Raw genomic sequence first — 27,392 nt, 5'->3', positions numbered from 1 at the left:
CTTAATGCCTTGGCAGGGCCAGACCAAATGATTTCCAGGGCCCTATATGGCCCTCAGCCTGGACGTTCCTCACCCCTGCCCTAAAGTAAAGGTTTATTTTTCAGATAACTCTGTTCTTTCTTCTGCAAGCATTAGGATCTTCCAGGACAAAACTATATAGAGCAGTGATTTCCAACTTAGTTGAATTATTTAACTTAAAAAAAAAATGATTTGAGAGAGAGAGAGAGAGACATTGATTTGTTGTTGCACTTATTTAATTGAACATGCAACCGTGGTATCCTGATGACACTTTAACCAACTGAGCTACACCGCCTGGGCCTAACTTTTTTTTTTTTTTTTACTGAGTAATCAGATTCATTTACCATCCTCCTCTTCCTTAAATATATTATTGTATAGAATAGTTGTGTAGAATTTTATAATATTACTTTTACAAAGTTTCCTTGGTTTTGAGAATTGTGAAGGGCAGAGAGAAATACTTACATGTTGCAACATCGTTACCAAGGGTTGGTAATCACTGCTTGTCTACGCACCTCTTGGTAGATTTCAACACTCACAGGGCGACTTGTCATCGAGAGGAGGGTGCCAGAATGGGGAGTTTTCTGTTTCCATTCATCAGTCTTGTCTTCTTAGAGTGTGTTTGAGCACATTTAGTGAGAGACTGGGCTAAATTTAACAAATGTTCTGTTGGGAAAATGTGCGCTACAGAACTGTATTCTGGTTTGGTCTGTTATTTGTCCAAAAGTATGTTGCAACATTGGGAAGCACTGTGCTCCCTGCGGGCAGTCCCGGGTGGAAAAGGGTGGGGAGGCGGAGGCTGTCTTAGGTGAAGCAGCCCCCGCTAGAGCTAACAACGAGAACTTCCCACCCTGGGCATTTCTGCATCTCCTGCATCCGCCTTGCCCCATCCTTTCTTGTGCTTAGTAGCAGTTAGCGTGGTCTAGCTGCATAACGACTTAATCCCAAAGTGTGTAATGGCTCAGACATTCTAGAAGTGTGCTTCTTGCTGAGTTCACAGTGGTGGATGGTTGACACATCGGTGGGCAGCTCTCCTTCATGTGGTCCCCTGGGGGATTCAGGCGTGACAATGTGGCCATCACCGTCATGAAGCTGTGCAGGTCACTCTGGGCGCTGTCTCTGTTCCAGCCAGCCGAGGAAAGGGACGCAGAGGAGTGTGTGTGGGAGGCCTAGCCGTGGCGTGCTGGGGGCTAAATCCAACAGGTCATAAATGCAAGAACATCATCAAAAGGTTGGTGAACCTTGAGGCTTCAGCAGGGCTGAAGATACATATTATTGCCTGCTGCCAGACAGCTGAGGGCATTTCTCCACACCTGCAAATCTACATGTTATTACCTGCCGCTGGCCAAACAGATGAACAACCTGATACTTTACTGCTTACCAAACTTTACCTTTGATATGTGTATTTGCTTTGCTTTAGGGCAAAAATGTGTGAATAAAAAGCCCTGGGTCCGGAGATTCAGAGAGAACTTAGTTACTAAAAGCTAAACTCCATCTGGCTCTCCCATGTATTCCAAATTTATATTTCATATCTAGTTTATTTAATTTACGTCGCAGCCCCTTCTCCAGATTCCTGAACCTTTTTAGGTGCAGGATAACACCCTGGCAGTGGCGCACACCGGTCCTGCTCACATTTCTTTTGCTAAGAGTTAGTCATGCGGCCAAATCTAACTGTGAGGGAAGCTGGGGATTGTCGCCTAGCTGTGTGCTTGGGAAGAAGAGAACACTTTATTAGCCTTCCAGGGCTACTAGAACAAAATCCAACTCTACTTAAATTAACACACACACACAAATTTAAAAACAAAACCATGAATTTTCCAGAGGCACAGTTCAGCCCATAAGAACTGTGAATTTGCTGAGCAGCCGACAGCCTTTTTCCTCCTCCCCACTCTGTCATTTTATCTGGTTGCATTTCATTTGTTCACTGGGGGTCAGATCCTGACTCAGACAGATGAGTAGATTGAGATTCCCGGTACCACCGCTTAACAGTGGATGTGCCTCTCAGATTCCTCATCTCTGAAAGCGGGTAAAAATGTCTACCTTGCAGAGTTACTTGAGGACTAGATGTAGGAAACACCCCTGTAGGGTCTGGCCTGTAGACTATTAGCCTAATTCCCTTCTCTTCCATTGGTGACTCCTGGTCTTGCGAACCGTACTCGGGACTGAAATGCTCAGCGACGTTTGCAGTAGGAAGCCAGATGTTCTCAAGGACTGTGTGGAATGTCGAAGGTGGTCTCTGAGGTTGTCAGGCTCTGGACGTACTCGTGAGGGTGAGGGGCCAGCACCCATGGAAGGCGATCTGGCGTGGGTCTCCCTGAGGAGAAACACGGCTGACCTGTGTTTTACCTGAATTTTATGAAGATAACCATTTCATTGAGGCTCTTTCTTTAAAAAAATATTTTTATTGATTTCAGAGAGGAAGGGAGAGGGAGAGAGAGACAGAAACATCAGTGATGAGAGAGAATCATCGATTGGCTGCCTCCTTCATGCCCCGTATTGGGGATCCTGCCCACAACCCAGGCCTGGGTTCGATTGCCCTGACTGGGAATTAAACCATGACCTCCTGGTTCATAGGTTGACACTCAACCACTGAGCCACGCCGGCTGAACCATTGAGCCTCTTTTATGAATTAGCCTTGTTCTGAGCTCAGTTGAATGGCTTGAGAAATAAACGGTATTATTTCTGTTTTTAAAGATAACCTTTAAATCATTTTGTATTAACTGGTAAAATCAGAATGTGTAATAAATACTCATTGATTAATTTTTTAGGGATTTTGGTAGCTAATGTACATCTAACATGTATTGGAAGGCACACATGTTATAATTTATCTGAGAATATTATACACTTTCTTATTTATGCTGTCATTCAAGTGTGAGATTGTTTTGTGAGAATTTCCATAGCTTATAGAGTTGTGGTAAAATTTTGACTTTTAGCTACATGGAAATTTGCTGCTATGAGAGGTAAATTATTAACAAAATCCTTAAAATTTTTTAAATAAGTATGTTCTTTAATTATTAGGTAAAAGATTGTTTTTAGATTTCTTCTTTAAATAGCTCATTAGGGATTTCTCCAATCTGCTAAAATATGCTGTTGACCAATGTGTTTCGTAGGCATTAGTACATTGAGGAATATCTCAAGGCCTTTGGTTTGTGAAACCCAAGTTTTTGCTGGCCTGGCTTTTTCTGTGGTTCCTTAGACAAGTAATTAATTATGCAGAGAACATTTTCCTCTGGTTCCAGGGGTGGAGCTCACATAGAAAGTACTTTGCTTGAGTCACCATTTGCCCACAGGATAAATTTGTGGGTCTTTTGGGGTTTAACCACCTGTTTTTAGGCAACATGTAAGTATAAATGTATTTGTATAATAAAGGTCATTTGATTTTTTTTTTTTTTGGGTTTCCCATGGAAAAAAAAGTACTCTGCTTGACTTTAGCTTGGGTCAGGATCTCTGCATTTCTGGACACAGCCCTCTTAGCCTCTGTAGTCATTTTCTACTGAGATGGAGAGGTTGTGTTGGTGCACCACAGGGCTGCCTAAATCAGCTTCATTAGACCATGCATCCATGGCACTGTCTTGACTCTCCTCAGAGCTATCCTGTGTTAAACTAGGATAGATTAATAGAACATGCAGGAATACCTGGTGATGTTTGCTAAAATGATTAGGAAGCTTCTGTTTTGTAACTCATATATTACTATCGAATATTCCCTTGACATTTGTGACTTTCATGAATTGTCCAATTTGGGAGCACATAGTTTCCTTAATAGCTTATTATTATGCTTTTTTTTTTTTTTTTTAAAAAAACAACAACAACAAAAACAAACCAAGCAAAATGTTTCTCATGAGTGGTCCTGGAGGTAAACCCTTTGGGAAGAACAGTGCTGGGATTTCCATGCTGAGCGATTGGCTCCATCCCCTCCCTGGCTTTGCAGCTCACGCCCTATGCTTCCTTAAGATCGACCACTCTCACCTGTGGCATGGACTTTAGGGGTCTCTTGCAGGCGTTTAAATTTCAGATGCTGAGTTCCTGAGTGCCCAGAGACGACTGTAATACTCAGAATATAGTTTTAAAAAATTATGATGTAATTTGTACTGTTTTCTTTGGTTTTATTAGGTAAAAAAGCTCCGGTTTTATTTAGTAGAGAAATGATCGAGTCAATGAAGGAAGGTTCAGTTGTTGTGGATTTAGCTGCAGAGGCTGGTGGAAACTTTGAAACCACGAAGCCAGGAGAACTGTATGTTCATAAGGTATCGCTCAAAGCTTCCTCTTCTATGAACCAATTCCCACATCTCCAGGGATTTGTGTGAGTGTTTATTCCGTTATGTATTTAGAAAAACCAAAGCCTGAACATTTTAAAAATAAAAAGTAGGCACGTTTAAAGGTCCTTTTGAAATGTATATTTGTGTGTGAGGATGTGTACGTATTTATAAAGATACAGCATTTTGAAACGTAGCCTTGCCTATGACTGTGAATTGTCCTGGAAAGAATGGGAGCATACGAATAGGCCTTCCTGACTGCATTTTTGTTCATTCAGGGAGTTACTCATATAGGCTACACAGACCTCCCCAGCCGAATGGCCACGCAGGCCAGCACCCTGTATTCCAACAACATCACCAAGCTCCTGAAGGCCATCAGCCCTGACAAAGATAACTTTTACTTTGAAGTGAAAGATGACTTTGACTTTGGTACAATGGGCCACGTCATTAGAGGAACTGTCGTGATGAAGGTGGGTACAGAGATCTGTTCTTTCCTGAGTTTTCAAGGCAAACTTGGTTTAGGGTGTCTTTCCATGGAAGAATCCTAGTTTGGAATTGAGGCCTATTCTAATAAAGTAGTGATGTGTTGCTTTTTTGCCAATAAAATTGTTTAAAAATGCAGAATGACTTAAATATTCCAAAGACTTATATACACACATGACACACCTAAAATATGCATAGCTTTTGAAAAACGGAAACAAGCAAAACAAAAAAAATCAGAATTGAATAAAGTGAAAATGAAATGTTTCTCAAACCTACCTGCTTTTAAGGATTTGATCTGTATTCTTTCATGTGTGTTCTATGCACATACAAATTATGTATCTATGCATGTATGTGTAACACAAACATATATTTACATAAACATGCATTATATATTTATATAAATAGAGGTCTGGTGCACGAATTTGTGCACAGGTGGGGTCCCTTGGCCTGGCTGGTGATTGGGGCCATTGGGGTTGTCTTGCCCAGTCCTGATTGGGGCGATTGGGGCCGGTTGGCGGAGGGGAGGTACCACGGGAGGTTGGCCGGCCGGGGCCACAGGAGGTTGGCTGTGGGAGTGAATTGACCACCTTGGGGCAGCTCTTGTGTTGAGCGTCTGTGTGCATCATAGCGATTGGTTGACTGGTTGTTCCATTGACCAGTCGTAACTGTCACTTAGGCTTTTATATATCTTACAAGAGGCCCGTTGCAGGAAGATTCCTGCAAGAATAGGGCTTCCCGAGGTTGGAGCGAAGCAGAGAAGGGAGCGGAACCCGCTGTGACTGGGTTTCCCCTCCCACTCCCAGCCACTCCGGCTGGGTTTCCCCTCCCGCTGCCAGCCGCTCCCGCTGGGTTTGCCCTCCCGCTGCCAGCTGCTGCGGCAGGGTTTGCCCTCCCGCCTCCCACCTCCGCAGCCTTGGCTCCGTTCCTGTCTCCACCGCCTCTACTTTGCTCCCTTCTGTAGCGCTTCGCTTCCACATTATCTTCAGTCTTCGCTCCCAGCCGGTATATGCAAATTAACCACCATCTTGGTTGGTGTAATTTGCATATAGTCACTCTGATTGGCTGGTGGGTGTGGCTTAAGGTGTAGCGAAGGTACGGTCAATTTGCATGTTTATCTTTTATTAGTATAGATAGAATGATAACTTATAAATTACTAGTATATGAATTTATTTATTTTTACTTATTTATTTTTTTGTTAATCCTCACCCGAGGATATTTTTTAATTGATTTTTATAGAGAGAGAGTGGAAGGGGGTGAAGAGAGAGAGAGAGGAACATTGATGTGAGAGAGACACAGCGATTGGTTGCCTCCTGCATACACCTGGACAGGGCCTGATCAAACCTGCCACCCAGATACATGCCCTTTACTGGAAATCAAACCCGCAACCACTTGGTGACGCTCGAAGCATTGAGCATACCGGCCAGGGATGTACAAATTTATTTAAAATTATTTAAAAAAAAACAACACAGCTTTTTCCCCCCCTCCAACATATTTTTAAAACACTGGATTGACATAAGAAATGCTTTTTTGCTAATTTCTGTTAGGATGGCAAAGTGATTTTCCCTGCTCCCACACCGAAAAACATTCCTCAAGGCGCCCCAGAGAAGCCGAAGACAGTGGCTGAGCTGGAAGCTGAAAAAGCAGCGACAGTCACGCCCTTCAGGAAAACGATGACCACGGCTTCGGCGTACACCGCAGGTGAGGTCCTCCCACTCCCCAGCATGTAGTCTTGATGATCTGAATTTGGACAGTCATGTCAGGAGTAGCCAGTGAAATGCTTTTGCCGTCTTTGGATTCCATTAGGAGTTGGGCCTGTAGAAGCAGTTTTCCATAGACATGCTGTCTGTCCCACCCGGTGGGTTTGGAGACTGTGTAGATTTGCTACCCCAGGAGCTAACAGGCACCATGCTATATACTGGAATGAATGTGTGGGAAAGCATACACAGGCAGTGAATACGTTTCCTTTTATTAAAACATTTTAAATATGATTGTTCATATTTTTATCTACGTCAAATATATTGAGTAGTGGTGTCCGTCAGATCGTGTTGACGTGAAGTGCGTATAAATGTGGTTGTTTATTTGTTTATTTGGCGGTTTATGAAACATCAGTTCTGATGGCCAGCACAGCTGGGTCAGACTGGGGAACACTGGGGAACCAGATGTTTCCGCGGAAGAGTGGGCAAAACAGGCATAGCCTTGGAACCCATTTGGCCAACATTCTAAATTGTCCACCTCGTACAAAAAAAATCCAATTTTTAAGGGATTATCTCTTTTCTTTACAATTTAACATCCAGTCTTTGTTTTTAAATTCATTTTTGTGAAAACACTAAAGAGTTATTATAACGTAAGGATAAATATTCATTCTGGCTATGAATTGTTGAGTCTGACATGTGGATATTTGAAATTATATTTATTGGTTTCTCTCTCATAGAATAAATTAAAAATGTTTAGATCTGCTTAGAGCCAAAACCAACCCCAAACAAAAGCAAACTCTGAAGAATTAAGGACCAGCACCAGACACAGAGAATTCTTGTAGCCTCAGCATTCCCCTAATTCCCGTGTGAGTCCAGATGTTTGAAAGCTAAGTTTGTTAACTCTCCTTGAATAAAGAGCAGATCTCAGCAAAATGACTAAAAGAACCTCTAGTTGTGAACGTTGTGAGTAAATGGGCATTGTTCCTACTTGCACTTGTTTGTTAAAAAAAGAAACCGGATTATTGTAGTGTACACAGAGAGTACGTATATCAGTAGGATTGTAAGTTGCCATTTCTGTTTGAGATTCATGAGGATATATGATGATTTATTTTTTAGGTTTTTCTTATGTATGTTAAGTTAAAGTTTATTGCATTTTAATAGGTATGACAATGACATATTCCAGAGAACAAAAGGATGGCCCTGTATTTGTTTTTCTTTGCCTTGACCTTCCTCCTTTGTAATGAAAACAAGTATTTTTTATGTGTATGTGTTAGGAATCTATTTGAATAGCATACTTCAAGGAATTTGATTTTATTTCCCCTCCTTTCTTTGTTCTCTGCCTTTCTCTTCTTTTCCCTGTGTTATACAGACTATAGAAATTGTACATCTGACATTATTACGTGTATTGTAGAAAACACATTAGTTTATTAAATAGTTGATAAGAAAACCTGCAGATGTGATTTCTGTCTTTTTCCATATGAGGACAAAGGTCTAATAATTTTACAGATGAGGATACTATAGCACAGAGAGGTTAAGTAACTTGTCTGAGATCACACAGCTAGCAAGCTGCCGAGTCAGGATTTGATGCAGGTACTCTGGCTCGAGGAACGGTATTCTTAACCACAGCCCCGTGCAGCTTCTCTAAAGATTAACTGGAGCACCAGACAATATCCTATCTAACTTTCCCTCCGCACTGGAAATCTTCTGTGTGTGGGAAAATAAAAATGAAAACGACGGTCTTATTGAATGAGTTAAGGTAAAATGAATGTCGATGCCTACATGCTCTGTCTGTGCCACTTATAAAGAAATAGTTCGCATCCAGGGAAAAAAAGGACCCTCTTCAGGAAAAGTCAATGCCAGCTCCCTGGCCGCCTGCTCTCATTCTGCCTTTCCTGACCACTGGGTCCCCCTTCCTTCTGTTCCCAGCAGCTGTCCACATGTTTGCTGTTAGGAAAGGCGATAATTAAAGATGTGTGTCCAGAGCTGACTGTTTGTATTGTGCACATTCTTAATTTAATTGGCCGTGTTCCCTTGTCTTTGTACAATCCTCTTTGCTGACTTGGTGCTGAGGCTGGCGCTGCCTGCCCGGCCAGCGGTCCAGCGCAGATTCGGGAGCAATTGCAAAACTCGGAGCCGGGTGGGTGGAAGCCACATGTCTGGGAGGTGCCGGAGGCAGTGAAACCCTTCCTACGCGTTTCAAGCCCTCTCCCTCAGCCACATCTGAGATGACAGACCTGGCCTCACAGGAGCCCTGTCAGAGGAAGGTTGTGTCTTGCCTGAGTAGGAAATGCTTGGGGAGACCTCTAGGCCTGTCACTGGGGAAGAAAAACACTTGTCTAAATACACGTGAGATTGTCAGTGGAACTTAAAACAGGGCAGGGTACAAGCCCCACAAAGGGAAATGTGCACATTGCTCTTAAGGTGACTCAACAATTTGAATAGATTTTACAGTTTACTTTATTTTGGGGGTAGGTGGCCGGGAAGTTGAGCTTTGTTCACAATACCTCTATCCCTCCTCTCTCCCCCTTCCCAACCATGAAATGTCTCAGAAGTCTGCTCATTACTGGCAAGGGTGTGGAATTGAAAAGCACTGGCTATTCCACGTGTTTGCTTGTCTGTGGGTGTGCATGTGCTTTTAATCTTCCTGAGATAAGTGGCTGTCAGCCCATCCTCTTCCCTCTCCTTCTCCAGGTCTCACCGGGATTCTGGGCTTGGGCCTCTCAGCTCCCAATTTAGCCTTTTCCCAGATGGTGACCACGTTCGGCTTGGCCGGCATTGTGGGCTACCACACCGTCTGGGGAGTGACGCCTGCCCTCCACTCGCCACTGATGTCCGTGACGAATGCCATCTCAGGTTTGTTCCTCTTCCCCCCGCCTCGGGTTTGCATGGGTTTATAGAGTGCTTTGCAGGAGGTTTATGAAGTCTGTGTTTGCAAATGGTCTGGCTTGGCGTCAGGGGTTGTGGTTTGGTGGCCTGGGCTCCCACAGGCACGGGGCTGGGCTGGGCTGCTTCCATCTCCAGCAGGGCAGCCACTGTCATTTCCTTCGGCGGTGACTGCCATGGAAGGAGGGACCCCCCCTCCCCCCATAACATTTGGGAAGCAGTGCTCCATAGACTCGTGATGCAGCCTCCTCTTGGGGCTCTTAGAGCCGGCTGAGCGTGCAGCCCAGCAAGTCTGCAGCTGCCACCCCTGATGTCAGGTTCACCTGCAGCTTATGGGCAGGACCCAGCGGCCATAGGGCAGCATCGGCCGCTCCCTGGGGGCGACTCTTCACAGAGGGCCCGGCCGCAGTCCACACCCTGCCCAGGGGCTGTTCCCTGTGGCCCCCAGTGGGAGCTTGGATCTGAGGAACGAGACCCACATTGGACACACGTGGGAGCTGCCCTGCTTGGACGCCTCCTGGCCGCTGTGGGCATCTCTTATAACATGGCCATAGGCATAGCTTTCGGGATCTCCGCAGGGATGATGCCCAGTTCCAAGAAGTGCCAAACTATGGCTTCACCATCACGTATTCTAGTCCAGGGACTGTTCCTTCCAGTTCAGTTGCAGCCTATCCCCGGGGGTCCCTTTTCACCATAGCAACGTTGTCTAACGACCTTTTTGATTTATGTCATTGGCAGGGGAACAGAGATAGAAAGACAGAAGAAGGTCAGAATCTTATGCAAAAGGGGGAGGGGTGTTGTTAACGCTTTGCCCAAATGGTACCTCAGGGGGAAGGCTGTGTGAGAACTTTCTCCTTCCTGAACCTGTGCCTGTGCCATCCTTCGCTGTGACATTGATTGGCGGTATCACTGTGGCTGATTACCATCTTGATGCTTTCTTCGCAGGGTTGACTGCAGTTGGTGGGCTGGCGTTGATGGGCGGGCATTTGTACCCTTCCACCACGGCTCAGAGCCTCGCTGCTCTTGCTACCTTCATATCCTCGGTCAACATCGCAGGTACGATGGTGGCGACAGAAGCCACGGTGCTATTTGGAACGGGGACATGAGAAGCAAATATAAATGAGTATAACATAGACATTCCATTAAAAGTGTTTCACTCAGTTCATAAATGCTTTCTGTGGAGGGAAATTAGTTATTTTGCCCGTCTGTAAGTTTTAGAAACTCTTTTGATATAACTTCAAGGTCCCAAAAGAAATAAAACAAATACAAGTTAGCTGGCAAGTTATTAAAGGCATAGTTGGGCGTTAAGTTGATGAAGCATGATCACCATAACATCTCTAGATAAGTCTAATTTGAGATAAAAATTTTAGTCTTTTGCCTTATCCTAGCCTGAATTTATTTCTAAAAACTGGACGCTTAGCACTTAATTTGTGCACGATACTCACTTGATGCTATTTTGTAGCTAAAAATTCTTTATGGGTCCAAGAAATCCAGTGCCCGTTGATGTGGTATTTTTTCTCTTATCATTTATTATAGACTTTAACAAACAGGATAACCTATTAGAAAATAAACCCTGCCTTTGATGGGTTGCATTCCCACGCCATCTGAATGGCTGGTTACTTGTAGTCATGCGGAAATAGTTGGTTCTGCCTGATAGCAAATTTAGGTCCCTCCCCCCCTCTTTCAATGGAACTGGCTTGAATAATAAAATAACATCTAATTTTGACCGTCTGTTATTTAACATGATATTTATCCATAGATGATAAAGGTGCTTAAAATAGAAAAATTGTAGCACGTTAAAACAATGGTGTTGCTCAATGAGGTAACCTCTCTGTTTTATATTTATTTGATAAGGTGGCTTTCTGGTGACTCAGAGGATGCTGGACATGTTTAAGCGTCCCACTGACCCCCCGGAATACAACTACCTGTATCTGCTCCCTGCTGGTACCTTTGTTGGAGGATATTTAGCTGCCCTCTCCAGCGGTTATAACATTGAACAAGTAAGAGGCTCTTTGGAAAGTTTCTGTTTTTGCCACTGTTTTTCCCTCAATTGGAGTAACATTCTCATTACCAAATCCCACACTTTATCATGCAGATACAACAGTAACTCTAGAAACATCTTGGTCAAATAAAGCATCGGGACCCTGGATTCTAGAGCCAGGTGGACCCACTCCCTGAACGTGCAAATGTGGGTCCCCCTGCTTGTCCCCAAGTTTTTCCACATGTACAAATAGTCAAGAAGGTTATTAGCATCCTTTTTTTTTTTTTTTAAAAAAGATATTTTATTGATTTTTTACAGAGAGGAAGGGAGAGGGATAGAGAGTCAGAAACATTGATGAGAGAGAAACATCGATCAGCCGCCTCCTGCACACCCCCTGCTGGGGATTTGCCCACAACCAAGGTACATGCTTTTGACTGGAATCAAACCTGGGACCCTTCAGTCCACAGGCCAACACTCCATCCACTGAGCCAAACCGGTCAGGGCCCATCCTCTTTTTGCACCGGGCTGGATTGGTGTAGGGATGCAATGAAATAATCGGCAATACATTTGAAAAAGTATATTAGTAAGTGCTATTAGTCCTTTTCTTACTTTCCCCTCTAAAATCTAGTACATCATCTCTTGTTATCAGGAGATGTTGTGCCAATTAATTTTAAAAAGATAGTTTAAAGATGAATACTCTATAACAAAGCAAATAACCTAGTTGAACTTTGAAAGGTCTACATGTAATTATAATACTCAACTTTGAGCTTGGTATTTTCCATTTCTTTGCAATGACGGTCACTGGATTGCAACCTCCCAGACAGCAGGCAGATCACGTCTCCCTTGGTTTCTCCTGCTTCCAACATGTAGCATTTGTTGAATGAGCACAATCTCTTTTTGAGAAGAGTTGGAGCGGTGAGTCAGAGAGACCCATGTCTGACCCAGATTTGCTACTCACCGATCAGCTGACCTTGGAAACATTATGGAACCTCTTCAGGCTTTGGTTTTCTCTTCTGTGAATGAGGCTGAAGATTCTTTCCTCCCGGGGATCTCATGGGACCGAGTTACAACATTCATGCAGTGTGTGGCCCGGTCCCCTGGCACAGGCAGCGTCAGCGGTTGCCTCCTTTCCAGCATTTGGTTAGATCCCATAATGACATAATTTAGATTTAGGTACTTCCATATGCATTTGTGCATGCCATCAAATCCCGAAGAAACCAATTTACATGAATGGTATAATTGCAAGTACAATGGAGAGTATTTAGTATCCCTAATGGGTAGGAAAATATACCGAAATATTAAAAGAAGAGCTCATAGTGGTTTCTCTATTGTCTGCATTTAAAGTTGTTTTTAGAGAATCACGTTTCCTCACAAGCGGTCTTTCCTGTGTTAATAGACCAAAAGTTTTGATGTTCTCTCTCTCTCTCTCTCTCTCTCTCTCTCTCTCTCTCTCTCTCTCTTCCTCTTCCTCTCCCTCTCCCTCTCCCTCTTCCTCTGGAAAGATCATGTACCTGGGCTCAGGTCTGTGCTGTGTTGGTGCCCTGGCCGGCCTTTCCACCCAGGGAACTGCTCGTCTTGGCAATGCATTGGGCATGATCGGCGTGGCTGGAGGCCTTGCAGCCACCCTTGGAGGCCTGAACCCGAGCCCGGAATTGTTGGCTCAGATGTCGGGAGCCATGGCTTTGGGCAGCACCATTGGTAAGCACTGTGGGCTTCTGCCTTCGTGCAAACCCATGCTCACTTCTCACTTTTGACTCAGTTGATGTACTTACTCTGTAAAGGTTTTAGTGTTTGTGTTTGAATGAGAATTATACCAATTGTGATGACTATTCACCAAAAGAAAATAGATAAATTATAGTAGAAACAAAGGTAATAAAAATGCTATCCATACTTTTCTAATTAATTTTTCAGATTTTGTTATTTGGCTCTTGAGGTTGTCCGTGTTTATTGTCTCTGGTAGAAATACTGTCTAATGATGGATGGGCTACTGTTCATCTCTTCCCAACTCCATGTTTAATGACCACTCTGGTGGCTTGACATTGACCATGGTTTATTGATTATCCAGACCTGAGAAAGCGCTGGAGAAAATGTTGATAACGCAGCTTCAACTGAAAAATGTGTCGTGTCCTTAGCCGTTATATTGCGAATAGCACAAAAACTGGGCCAGTATCCTTCTAGTGTGTGCAAGCCTTTACCAGATCCAGCGAAGTCGTCGCTCACACGGTTGACAGTGAGCCAAGTTCTCACATGCATCTTGCTTCACTTTTGTCTTGTTTGTTACTGTTAACAAAATTACCAACCAGCATTCATGTGGGAACCACACAAAGGCATCAGCAAACACTAGGTTGGCTGCAGGCACCAGAGTTTGGCAAAAATCAACAAAAGCATTCTGTGAAAATCAATTGCCTGTATGGAATTTACATTAAAGAGAATTGTATACTTTATTATTATTTGAAAACTGTGTGCTCCATTCCACTGATAGGAGTAAAACGTCGTGTGTGTATTTATACACACAAATGTTTTTATCGTGAGGAGCTGGTGGCTAAATACGTAGTTATCAGTACATTAGCTTTCGGCCCCATTTTGTCCTGACTGAAAAACCCTGAAGGAAGGTGCCTGTGCTGGGGGTTCAGGCAGGAAAACCTTTAGACACTAGAGGCCTGGTGCATGACATTCATGCACTGGGGTGGGGGTGGGGGGTCCCTCAGCCCGGCCTGCATCCTCTCAAAGTCCGGGACCCCTTGGGGAATATCCTAAGCTGGCAGTCAGACATCCCCGCTCGGGGCCCTTAGCGCTGCTGTGGAGGCGGGAGAGGTTTCCGCCATTGCTGCTGTGCTCACCAGCCGTGAGCCCAGCTTCTGCATTGAGCGCCTGCCCCCTGGTGGTTAGTGTGCGTCATAGTGACCGGTCATTCTGCATTCGGTTGATTTGCAATTAGCCTTTTATTAAATAGGATAGAATGAGCTCAGCACTTTTACATCACCTGGCCAGAACCGTGCAACTCCTTCAGAATCGCCTGATTTGGACATTTATTACCCAGATATTTGCATTTCATTACCTTTGGACTTGGCCCTGTCCACCCACCTGAAAACCTAGGCCTTCTTCATGTCCAGCTGGTTCTTGTGTGCCAGGCTTGGGGTATCCATGCCGGCGGGGAGAGTTTCAGGGGATTTAACTGGAGCTTTAAGGAATCTGAGGGTGCGCTAGGCCAGGGCCACCTTTGAAGGTTGTGCGGGGAGGAGACGCCCTGGAGCTGGGCCTTGGCTAGGTGTGTTGAGAAAACCTGCTGTGCTGCAGGAGGGCATGCAGCCAGCGTCCTTACCGCCTGTGCAGCCCCTCAGGGCACCGCCAGCCCATGCGAGGAAGCAGATGCTCCTTTACCGGTGACACAGAGGGGGCCCCTTCAGGGTGGCCTTTGTCGCGGGTCCTCCTTCAGGGTCTGCCCCGTTTTGATTTCTCTCTGACCTGCATTTCCCGACAGGATTGACAATTGCCAAACGCATCCAGATTTCGGACTTACCTCAGTTAGTGGCTGCTTTCCACAGTCTGGTGGGCTTGGCGGCGGTGCTGACCTGCGTAGCTGAGTACATTGTGGAGTATCCGCATTTCGCTACAGACGTAGCGGCCAACCTCACCAAGATCGTGGCCTACCTCGGGACTTACATCGGCGGAGTCACCTTCAGCGGCTCCCTTATTGCCTACGGAAAGCTGCAGGGTAAGTGGGTCGGCACCACAGGGAGGTGAGTATCTATTGTTTAGGGGGCCAGGAGGGCCCGTTAAAATGTCAGAAAGTAGCTAAACAGTAGACCCTGTTAGGTGAAGCGTTTGTGCAGCACTCAGAATATATAAGCCTTTTTCCTCTCCACGAAGGTGCGTCCCTTCATTGACCCTTACAAGTCTGATAGAGTCTTGCAAGGCTCGGGAGCTGTTGCTTCTGCATGCAGTTAGTGCAGGAAACCAGGACACAGAAATGTGCGCAGAGGGAGTGACCGACATTGGCTGATACATGTGAACCAAGTGACATCGTCATAATCCTTGGCTTCCCGAACAGAGGGGAGCTCATTGAATGCGTTTGTGTGATGAGTATACGGCACCTATCTTGAAAACAAATACGCGTTTCTGGGCTCCAGCTTGGCAACTTTTGCTTCTGCTAAAACCACACATGAAAACAGAAGTAAAGAAAACCCCCCACGTAGCCTGCTTCCGGGGTTTTCATGGAAGAAACGAGTCTCGAGAGAAACTAGTTTGTGATTTAAAAATCCGGTCTTGCCTCTCAGTAATGAACTCGTTAAAATTAAGCGGGACCTTCCATGGAACTTAAACATCACAGGAAGAACTTCCCGCCTGAGACAATCTGTCTTGCCCTTCGTCCTCAGAAACAGCTAGCAGACCAGCCCCTCCGCGCAGGGCTCAGTGGGTGGAATCAGGAATGCAGGTGTGCTAGGAGGTTGTTGTGAAGTTTTAAAGGAAGAAAACAACGTTTAGCTTCTGTGTTGGTCCCACGGGAAAAGTGACTTTTCAGGATTCCGTGACCAGAGCGAAGACGTGGGTGGGAGCCAGTAGGGGACAGTCGCGTGGAGGCAGACCTTTCCTAGTTTTCCTAGTTTTCTGCTTGAGGAGGAACTCGAACTGGCTTTGATGGTTCAGCATCTGGTGATAGGAAGTGATGTTTCGAATACCGTGTTTTAAGTCTAGTGTTGCCTTTTGGTAGTTTAGGGTTAGAGGACGGACACGGTGAGGGAGGGGTTCTTCGGTTCTGACTGCCCTGCGCTTGGTTCCAGGCATCCTGAACTCCGCGCCCCTCCTGCTGCCCGGGCGGCACATGCTCAACGCGGGCCTGCTGACGGCCAGCTTGGGTGGGATCATCCCCTACATGCTGGACCCCAGCTTCGGCACGGGCATCCTCTGCCTGGGATCCGTGTCGGCGCTCTCTGCGGTCATGGTAAGCGTTGGAGAGGAACTCGTTGTATTTTATCAGAGTATAGTCTAGTTATAGTTCTATCTCTTTAAGACCCCCAACGGAATAGATGTATTTTATTTAAAAAATATTTTTATTGATTTCAGAGAGAGGAATGGAGAAGGAGAGAGAGATAGAAGCATCAATGATGAGAGAGAACCTTCAATTGGCTGCCTCCTTCACGCTCCCTGCTGGGGATCAAACCCGCAACCCCGGCATATACTCTGACCGGAAATTGAACCGTGACCTCTTACTTCGTGGGTGAACCACTGAGTTGAACCACTGAGCAACACCAGCTGGGCAAAACGAGACCGATTTTTATGGAATCTTAAGAGTTTGGCTGTGATTTCAACACAGAACCTTTAGAACACTAAGTAACTTAAAATTCTACATACAACCACTGATGATCTATTTTTATTTTGACTTACATAGCATGGATTTTTGTTTCATTTTGAACAAAAGAAAAATAGTTTTGATATTTTTTTTATCTAACAGGGCAGAAGAAGTAAAAAAAAAAAAAAGTGCCAAAATCAAACCTGTGCATTGAAATGTAAAACTTCAAAAATTGTTACTTTTGAGGAGAGGTGAATTTGATTAAAAATACTCTATGACTCTATGAGAATGAGTGAAATATTTCATGGCCTAATATAATTGGTTTTCACTTAATTTAGCAATACATGAATACACTCACATTGTAACAAACTCAGAGTATATAGAAATACGGGGAATAAAAAGCAAAAATCTTTCTCTCCACAATCCCTTTTCCTCTCTAGTTCAGTGATTTGGGGTTGCATCCTGGATATCGTGAATGATAGAGACGTTAGAGTCTGTTGTGTTCCTCCAAAGAGTATTGGTTGTAATGATTTCCTTATTAGTTTTTGTAGGCAACTCAGCAGGCTGGACCCAAATTTCAAATTCTGGCTCCCCTTTGGCAGGGGGGCAGCTACAATCTTAAAAAAAAAAAAAAATTCCAACCGGAGTTTACATTCAGTATTACTTTGTCTTAGTTTCTGGTGTACAGCATAGCGGGTCCAGCCGTGGGCAAACTACGGCCCGCTTGAAATGAATAAAACTAAAAAAAAAAAAAAGACCGTACCCTTTTAGGTAATGATGTTTACCTTGAATTTATATTAGTTCACACAAACACTCCATCCATGCTTTTGTTCCGGCCCTCCGGTCCAGTTTAAGAACCCATTGTGGCCCTCAAGTCAAAAAGTTTGCCCACCCCTGGGCTAGACAATCATATACTTCACACAGTGCTCCCCCCGATTTTTCAAGTACCCACCTGGCACCATTCATCGTTACTACAATATTATTGACTCTCTTTCCAATGCACAGTTTACATCTCAACAGTCTATTGTTATTTCATCTTCAGTAGGATTGTTTGGAGTCTGCCTGCATATGCCTAGTTCAGGAGCCAGCCAGAGATGTGGGCAGAGTTCATGCGCAGAATTCGGGCTTGCTTTCTCTAGCCTCTCCTGTGCAGAATTTACTTTCTCACTCCCCAGCTGCCTTAGTCGCCCTAAACCCTACCCTCCGATCTTCAAACGAGCGAGACTGTGGGATTGTATTTTGTTTTAGCTGTTTCACTTGGCACAACAGGGCCTGCCCTTAGGCGAAAGCCATAAAAACTGGGAAATGCACTCAGCCCAATCCCTGGTTTCCAAGTGAGGACTCCTCTCCAGTTTCTGCCTGCTTTTCATCACTGCCTTTTAGGGGTGGGGGGACTTGGGTGGGGGCGGTGGTTCCCTGTTTACGTGTGCTGTATCTGTGGGAGACTCGGCCAGACTGAAATGTGTGTGTAACGATAGTCGTTGGAAAACCGGAATGATGAAGCACCCAGCTGTTCGAGGGCAGAGGCTGTATTTGTGTTGCGTTAATTTTGAGGCGCGCTTTGCTTATCGTCCCAGGGCGTGACCTTGACGGCTGCCATCGGGGGTGCGGACATGCCCGTGGTCATCACCGTGCTGAACAGCTACTCCGGCTGGGCCCTGTGCGCCGAGGGCTTCCTGCTCAACAACAACCTGCTGACCATCGTGGGCGCGCTCATCGGCTCCTCCGGGGCCATCCTGTCCTACATCATGTGTGTGGTAAGAGACACGTGCCCGACAGACCCGGGGATGGTGTTCTGCACCGGAGGGCGCCTCTGTCATTTCTGTTACTTAGGTAAAAAGGACTACCTCAGCTTTCACTCTCTTTCTCAGGAATCCCAGTGTGTAGCATTTGAATCAACTTGCGAGGCTGCTTTTAAAGTACTCAGTGTAGGTAATTAGGAAAATGAAAAAATAAAAACCTTCTGACTCCCTCCGCCTGAAAGAACTCCTGCAGGTTTTGGGTTATTTCCTTCTGCTCTTTCTTTGTGAATTGCATGTCTGTGCATTCCCTTGTCTAATCACCAGGTACACTTTCACATTTAGTTTTTTAAATCTTACAAACTATGTTCTTGCCATTTTCTTATTAAAAATGCCTTCTCAATATTATTTTAGGGGACTTCATCACTAATCGATTACATGGATATATAAAAATATATTTAACTTTTCCCCTAATGCTGTACCTGTTAGGTTGTGTGATTTTTATTTCTCTTTGTATATAAATACATATTCGGCACTTCTGATTTTTGTCTTAGGATTGATTCTTAGAAGGGAGAGGGTGTGCACATTTTTACGGGCTCTTTCTGAACTTTCCCGTGCTGTTTCGGGAAAGCTGGCTGCAATTGACACTCCCGCTGGTCATCTGCGAGGGTGCCCTCCTGAAGTTTTGTGGTCAGCATGGTTTGTTTGTTTTAAAAGAAAAGAAAGAAAATTAACAAGAAAAATACTTCCTAGCTTCCTTTTTGTTTTTAATTCTCTTCTTGATGGCAAGAAGATATCCTGCAAATAATTAAAGGCTTGACTAGCAACCTTTTTCTGATTATAGATGCTATTCTCTAAATAATCGTTTCCAGTGACTGTGAAAGGACAAGTATGAAACTGAGTGAAATCAGCATGTGAACTTCACACCGATTAATAATTCAGAAAAAGAATACTTAACCCACCTTCATTCTTTTATTACATTATTTAAAAAACCCTTATTTGACAATGGAGATTTTCTCTTATATTTTAATTGAAAAACTCATTGCTAATTGAATGCTGGAGTTGTCTTTTTATAATAAAAATTAGTTATCTTTGGTCATATTATAAAACAAAGGATTTGATAGCCCAAGTTTAAAACCAAGTTAAGAGGTTTTGAAATTAAATCCCTCTAGTTGTTGAGGAAGTTTTGGAAAGGTGGGACGTTCTGTGTCTCCTATTTGAAAAATGTCAGGCTTTGGAGGTTTTTCTTTTAAAACCCAAATGTTTATGAAGAAGAAAACATTTATTCAGTTACATTAGAAATAATTTTTCTAAAAATGAACCTTTTCCCCTTAGTTTGGCTTTGCTTCATGTGGTGAATTTAAATGACCAGCAGGGGGCAGCAGATTTTCACTAATACGTATGGGTGGTCAAAGCACTGATTTTGAAATTAAACGAGAGATTGGAATTTTAGCACAGCCAGTGGCATTCTGGTATGGGCGGAGGACGGAGGACTTGTACCTAGATCTCGGAGTGTCATCATGGTTACCTTCTTGCCTTTCTCCTTTTCTTCTTATAGGGTTTTCTTCAGCTTCTTAAATGTATCAGCACTATTTGCCCAATTTTGTCTGTCTGTGCCTCTTTTATTTCCTCTCCATTTCCTTTCCTTCTTCATTTAGTTTCTTATTATTTTTGGTTAGAGGACTACAGTAGCTTTGATAGTAGCAGTTCTATAACAGTTACTAGAATAAGGTAAGAAGAGGCAGGAGTTGAAAGTCCTCTTTTCTATGTCTACTTATGTGTTATATCATCCTTTTCTTCATTTTTTAATTTCTTTTTTCTTGATCTGTTTTCTCTATTTATTCTGTTTTCTTTTTTAACGTCCTTTCTATTTCCTCTGCCTCAGGCATGCCATTCACTGCCAGTATACCGCAGATATTTGTTATTCCTGTACTGTGTGTAAGGTTGACAAGCTATTCTTATAGCTGTTTGTGACACAAGTATCACACTGGGTCAGATTGCTGCTCTGTAATAGCCAATTGTAGTCATTTGGGCTCAAGGATGGTTGAAGCTTTAATCTTAAAAACTATTCAGATATAAAAATAAAAGGCATTCATTGAGGGAAATTTGAAAGAAAATAGAAAAGGATGAATAAGAAAATAAAATAATCTATAAGCACATTACCACCTAACTGTCCACATTTAATATTCTAATTATAGTCTTCTCACATGCATATGTTCGAATGCATTCTATGACACGGCTTTTGAACCATTTTTGGTGTCTGCTAAGATGGTATTATATCATACCCAAGCCCATATTATTAGTTGCTTTTGCCTTTTTTTCCGGCAGTACATTCTCCTGGTGCATCGTTGGCCATTGCCTTTACGTACAATCACTTGGTCAAGGTGGCTGTTGAATTGATGAACGGGTCTCCACAGAGGACGCATTGCAAGTTCTCCTGGTGGGTGACGTGTAGAGCAGGCGTGTTACTGAACCCTCTGCTCCTCTGTCTTATTACAGAACAGACGACAAAAGCAAGGCTGCCGTAGTTTTCTGTTTTGAAGACAGAAGTGGTCTTCACTTCTACATTTTCCTGGTTTCTGACTTTTCACATTCATCTTCAAGAATTCTTAGCCTGTGCCTGTTCATGATAAGAAATTGTTTCTTCGTGGCTGGTGCCTACTGGCAGCTCAGAGTGGTTCATAATACTAATAAGAAGGAAATATCTGCTTGTAGTTAGGCAGAGCGCAATGTTGCCGGCGCTGCGTTGGGTGCTGTACAAATATTAGCTCATTTACTCCCCATCCGAACTCTGGAGGTAGGAGATTCTGTTCTCCTTTTACAGGGAAAGTCCTTTAAGAGGTCATGTATTATTTGCTCTGGTGTTTATAGAGCCTGACCTAGCACCTGGCACATTCAAAGAAATACAAGAATTGTTAAATAACTATTAGATGAATATTTTATTTGTTAGCTCTTTTCATATTTTGGAATCCTCTCCGGATAGCCTGTAGTAGCAGATATACTATCAAATGTCGATATCTAGTATTATTACCAGCATGTTTACCTTCACTGTTTTATTATTTATTGAAGGAGACAGGCGAGTCCAAACCAGACCAGAATGCTTTTGTTATGCGAGAGGGAATGGAATGCACCCCGAGTGGCTAATTAGCAACCCCTGAAATTGGATTTTGTTCTGACAAGAATCCTTTTGGGTGTCTTCTGAGCCTAATGTCGTGGTTACACAACACCAGGATTATAAAAACCGAAAAATGTCCACAGTGTCCCAACAACCAGCGCAAATGAACGCTGTGCTTTATATCCAGATGTCGTTAGACATTAACCTCTTTATGATTTTATAGTCCGTTTACTTGGAAAATGGAACAGCATTTTCAGACCAAATTTTTTGATTTTTGCATTTTGCTGCTTTTTTCCCAAATGAAAATAGAATAAAATTAAGTGGATGAAAGCCAAACTAAAAAAAGTTCCTTTTTGCTTTGCAACCAATTAATTAGCACCTACAAAGCATCGGAATGAGAGATGCTAGCCAATGGTATATATGTTATTATTATTGCTTTGGTTTGGGCCATTTTATGACCTTTGTTTTCAGAGTTTTCTTCTTACATTTTGCTTAGAATTACATGAATTAAGGATCTTTTTACTGTAGCATACAATTTTCATTATAGGGCTTAATAACTTAAAAGGCACAGTCTTGGACAGGGTTGCAAATGCTTTGTCTTGGAGCTGGGAGCTCTTCAATCTGGGGTCAGTGGTCACAGGATAGTCTCATTAATCACTTGAGCAAGCCAAAAGGAGAAAAAACAAAACAAAACAAAGCCCTAAACCCTAAACATTTGTTGAAAATATGATGTCGCAATGGTAAGTTCAGAGATGAAGAATATTTCGTTTTTAAGAGACCACATGGAATTAGCTTAATGGTGATATAATTGTGGATACGTGTTTAACAAGTAGACTTTGATTGTTACACTACTGTGTGGTTCCCTGTTTTCCTCCCTAAGATGCCATCCGAAGTGGGTCCCCATTAGTTAAATGTCCTCAGATATTCTTTCCTTCTCCTCCACTCAGTTTTATAGGAAATGAAAAATGGTTCCTTCTAAGTCCAGTAAGATGAAAGGGCTCTATCATCTACATCTGTCTCCATGTCATGTCCCTCTGTCCTCTGTCCCTTCACAGGACTGTGTGATGCAGGGGATGGAGTCTTTTTGTATGTTTGACTTTTTTTTTAAAGTTATCTATGGCCCCAGCTGGTTTGGCTCAGTGGATAGAGTGTCAGCCCTCACACTGAAGGGTCCTGGGTTTGATTCTGGTCAAGGGTACCTTGGTTGCAGGTTCCCTGGCCCTGGTTAGGGTGTGTGCAGGAGGCAACCAATCAATGTGTCTCTCTCACATCGCTGTTTCTGTCTCTCCCTCTCCTGTCCACTCTCTCTAAAAATCGATGGAAAATTATCCTTGGGTGAGGATTAAGAACAACAACAAAAAGTTATCTATGACAGAAATATCTCAATGTCTGAAATAGGTCTTTGAATCAGTTTTTAAGGGCAAAAATTTGGTGGAAACTATTTTTGGTCATTTATTTTCAGAATCCTGTAATTCAAAACTAGATAGAATTGATCAAAATCAATAAATATTGAATGTTTGGGAAGTCTCGGGTATGGCTATGTAGATTTTCATTAAACCTTGGATTTAAGTAGAGGGAGTGGTGTTCAGCATTTAAAACTTCATGTCAGATGGGGACTAGGAACGTAAAAGCATTACTTCAATATTTCTCTGCCCTTCTTATCTAATAATAATATACATGAAAACGTTCTGGGCTTTATTTTATACGTTACCAGAGGCCCAGTGCACGAATTTGTGTACCAGTGGGGCCCCACAGCCTGGCCTGCAGGATCGGGCCAAACCCAGCTCTCTGACATCCCCCGAGGGGTTCCGGATTGCGAGAGGGCGCAGGACAGGCCGAGGAACCCCACTGGTGCATGATGGGGGATGGGGAGGGATGCGGGAGGTTGGCCAGCCGGGAAGGGACCGCAGGAGGGCTCCAGGGTGTGTCAGGCTTGTCTTGCTCAGTTCCGATCGGCTGGACCCCAGCAGCAAGCTAACCTACCTGTCGGAGTATCTGCTCCCTGGTGGTCAGTGCACATCATAGTGAGTGGTTGAGTGGTCTTAGCATATCATTAGCATATTATACTTTGATTGGTTGAACGGACGACCTAACACTTAGCATATTAGGCTTTTATTGTATACGATAATCTTAGACAAGTTTACAAGACTTTGAGCTATGTAAAATGTGAATGTTGTACTCATCAGTGAACTTAGGTCAAAAGAACAATTTGAAAAATTCTGACATTTTGATCTATCATCTTTGCAACTTAGGTTGTTGGCCTGCTGCCCTTTGTCAAGTGTGGCTCTCTGCCCATCTCCTCTGCCCCTGCTTCTCTGTCCCCTCAGCCACTCACGGGCCTGTCCCCGAAGGTGGCAGCTGGTGGGCTGTCCTTGGATGGGCGGTCATGTGCTTCTCTCTGATGTGTTATTTGTCTGCAAATCTCCAGGTGCTTTTTGCTTTTAAATAATCAAGTGCCTTTTTGAAAAAAAGTAATAGATTGATACTCATATAGCTTATAAGTGGCATAAACAGTGGATCAATGATATGTTTATTACAACCCTTAAAATAGGGTTTAATAGTTTTTTGGGAGTTTTTTTTTTGAAGTGAGAAATTCTGTGGTGATTATGTGGAATGACTGCTTTGATCACGTACAGGGATTTGACGTCTTAAAATGTAGTTGATCCCTCAGAACATCTGGCTTCTTTTCTTTCCGTGCTTCTTCCACTGCCCCGCCTTGAGAGGGCCATACATGAACTGTTTTCAGAACCCGGTCAGTTATCGGCATGTTTCCGTGGTGGTGTTCGAATGGCACATTGTTGGGTGATTGTAAAGGAGCAACTAGAAGTGCCTTCCTACTGTTCCCCCCCCCCCCCCCCCCCCCAAGATAATTTTTTTCTGGTTAAACGGATGGGTGTCTATTTTACTAAAAAAAAAGTATAAGCTCACTCATCTATCTTTTTGGAAATGAAATATTTTAGGAGTCTAGTAGTGAGTCCAGTCACTTCTACTATAGCTTCACAGAGCTGATTTGGAAAGCCAGACCCTATCAACATCTACATTTATCTTTCTTGACGGCAGAGGGCAGCAGAGTTCTAAATGAGAGGCGTCCCTGCCCCTTCCCTCCTGCTTGCTTCTGGACAGCTCGCAGCTGGCAGTGAAACTCACCTGAGAGTCTCTAGTCACCTTGTAAAATTTCACATTCTTGTGCCTGCCTTGTCCTCCTGTGAAATACACGTGACTGTGGAGGTACAACTTGCTCGATCCATGTGCAAGTGATAGTAACCAGGTCTGAGTTTTTCATTAATTTTTTTTTTTTTTTATTAATTTCTTAATGTTACCGGTAACTTTCCATGAATTGCCTTAACAAACTTTACTCTCTTACTGAAGATATATTCGTGTGTACTTGATTTTATAGAGAAAAGGATGTGGTTTCCCAGATATCTTCATTTAAACTCTTGAAATAATTTTCAGAAGCTAGGTCAAATTATGCGGCTAAAATGTTTTAGATGATCACATATACCTCTTTATGGAATATTTCTGAATATCATATATACAGATCGTTTTTCTAAAAGTTATGCGGGTTAAACTCTCACCGCGAGTAATTTTGCTTTCCAGGCAATGAATCGCTCCCTGGCGAATGTGATTCTTGGAGGCTATGGTACCACTTCAACAGCTGGTGGAAAACCCATGGAGATTTCTGGCACACATACAGAAATCAACCTGGAGAATGCCATCGACATGATTCGAGAAGCTAGCAGTATTATTATTACTCCAGGTACAAAAAAAAGGGCTTTGTCATTGATTACATTAACACCTTCCTATAATAGGAAAACACCTAACCGACACTTGTTTGTTTTTGAAAACATAACGGGAACTTAGAAGCAACCCTATTGTTACATAGTGAAAGGTATTGAGAATTTTCAGCTTGTGTTAAGATTTTGGAGATCACGTAGAGATTCTATAAATTGATCACGTGGTTCTAGCCATGTCTTCCAGTGATTCTGTACCAATGTTGAATCATTTTCAAGTCTTGGTTGTTTCTTCCTCATTGGTAATCTTTGGGCCTGTTGTCAGGATTAAGTTAGATATAGTATATGAAAGTAGCTCACTCTTAAACCTGCTCAGTAAGTGTTAGTAAATGTTAATCTCTTTCTTTTTAAAAACAAATATTTAAAAAATCATTGCAATTCCTGTGGTTTCCACCAAGGTGAGGTTGCGTCGCCTAGTAGAAAGAACTTGGTCTGGGAGTCATTGCATCTCATTTTGGTTTAATTTTGCTTCTGACAATCGACATGACATTGACCAAGCCATTTGATCTCTTCAGGCCTCAGTTTCTTTTTTAAAAAATACGTTTTTATTGATTTCAGAGAGGAAGGGAGAGGGAGAGAGAGATAGAAACATCAGTGATGAGAGAGAATCATTGATCGGCTGCCTCCTGCATGCTCCTATTGGGGATTGAGTCTGCAACCCTGGTATGTGCCCTGACCAGGAATTGAACCGTGACCTCCTGGTTCATGAGTCGATGCTCAAGTATTGAGCCACACTGGCTGGGCAGTTTCCTTCTTTTCTGAAGCTGAGTTTAGTTGTTCTTCACTATGAAGATAATGCTGTGGTATTACAGGCAACATACTATTTTCAGATTAAGCTTTTAACTCTGTCATGTTATATCATAGGCATTTTCTGTAAAGAAAATCTGTTGATTTGACCTGTGGGTAGTTTGTTGGTTGGTTCTATATAAGATATAAGTAAACATTAGCATAATTGGGTGTTCAGGTACAAGCCTTCTCACCTGGGCCAGCATCATCTTCTGCAGACATTGGAGACTTGGGTTGGGGTTTGGTTGTCTCAGAGACAGGGCGGCTGCTGTCAGCTCTGTGTGGGAGCAGGCACATTACATTTGCTAGAATGCCTGGGACATTCCCGCAGAAAGAATCATCTCCCTCACAGTGGGCCTGGTGTCACCTGCTGAGAAGCGGTGCTGGAGTGGAAAGGTGGGGAGATGTGAGGGACTGACAGACAGAGACAGAGAGAGAGACAGAGGGAACACAGCGTGTGGGTGGTGTGTGTGGGAGGGGGTGCCCAGCAGTGTGAGACCTGCACAAGACTGAGGAGGGACCATTAGAATTTGAAGTTGGAATTTAGGCCAGTATTTTAAAAATTCCATATTATAAGTTTGCTTTCATTTTTAGTCCTATGCATGGATTGCTTTTTTTGGGCATAAAAATGTTTCTATCCAGAGAGGAATTTCAAAATAAAACCGCATTCTCCCGTGTTCTTGGCGTTCCCCGCAGGCTACGGACTGTGTGCGGCCAAAGCGCAGTACCCCATCGCCGATCTGGTGAAGATGCTCACGGAGCAGGGCAAGAAAGTCAGGTACGTCCTGCGCTCGGCTCGCGGTGTGTGTGCAAGCAACGCTGATGGCTTCCTTGTAGATGACTGTTTCCTTTTTGTTGTCATCTTGCATGCAGTTTCTATTTGACAAGAAAGGAATGTGTGCTTATTGAATAAAATCAGAAAAACACATCTAAGTAGGAAGAAGCAAAAAGTAATGATAGTCCCACCACCTGGAGACAACCCCTCTTTGTGGTTTGGCCGATTTCACCATTCACTTTATGTGGCGGGAACACTTGCTCCGTAGCTGTAACTTGATGCTTGAACAGCCACCCCCGTTTCTGCTGCTCCCCATGCTCAGGGAAACTCCTCCATAACGAACTACAGGGGTGACCCCGGAGGGTCCAGTCTCTCTACCCGTGGGTTTGAACGGTAGGAACAGAAGCATTGGTCCAGCGAAGGGCTCAAACACCAAGTTGAGCAGGTCAAAGTCTACACCAGGGGTGGGGGACTGACGGCCTGTGGGTGTATAAGGCCCGTGAAATCATTTGGCCTGGCCCTGCGAAGGCATTAGGGGTAAGTTCATTAAATATTTGACCAAATGTAGTAGGCTAAGTTTTTAAAAA

The 27,392-nt window shown here is 43.6% G+C and overlaps 1 protein-coding gene across 3 annotated transcripts in view; it reads left to right on the top strand.

Moving 5' to 3' along the window:
* NNT (nicotinamide nucleotide transhydrogenase) overlaps positions 1–27,392 on the top strand; it is an 80,757-nt gene that overhangs the window by 29,862 nt on the left and 23,503 nt on the right. For all 3 annotated transcript variants that reach the window (XM_059694812.1, XM_059694814.1, XM_059694813.1), the window contains exons 8-19: positions 4,126–4,259; positions 4,547–4,738; positions 6,296–6,449; positions 9,137–9,298; positions 10,274–10,384; positions 11,183–11,328; positions 12,812–13,007; positions 14,791–15,024; positions 16,091–16,251; positions 18,177–18,356; positions 25,051–25,210; positions 26,727–26,808. In XM_059694812.1, the coding sequence (XP_059550795.1) occupies positions 4,126–4,259; positions 4,547–4,738; positions 6,296–6,449; positions 9,137–9,298; positions 10,274–10,384; positions 11,183–11,328; positions 12,812–13,007; positions 14,791–15,024; positions 16,091–16,251; positions 18,177–18,356; positions 25,051–25,210; positions 26,727–26,808 (1,912 nt within the window). The remainder of the gene's footprint in view (positions 1–4,125; positions 4,260–4,546; positions 4,739–6,295; positions 6,450–9,136; positions 9,299–10,273; positions 10,385–11,182; positions 11,329–12,811; positions 13,008–14,790; positions 15,025–16,090; positions 16,252–18,176; positions 18,357–25,050; positions 25,211–26,726; positions 26,809–27,392) is intronic.

This window comes from Myotis daubentonii, chromosome 4 (genome assembly GCF_963259705.1).
Source record: "Myotis daubentonii chromosome 4, mMyoDau2.1, whole genome shotgun sequence".
Classification (NCBI taxonomy): domain Eukaryota; kingdom Metazoa; phylum Chordata; class Mammalia; order Chiroptera; family Vespertilionidae; genus Myotis; species Myotis daubentonii.
This window is presented reverse-complemented; position numbering and strand designations above follow the sequence as displayed.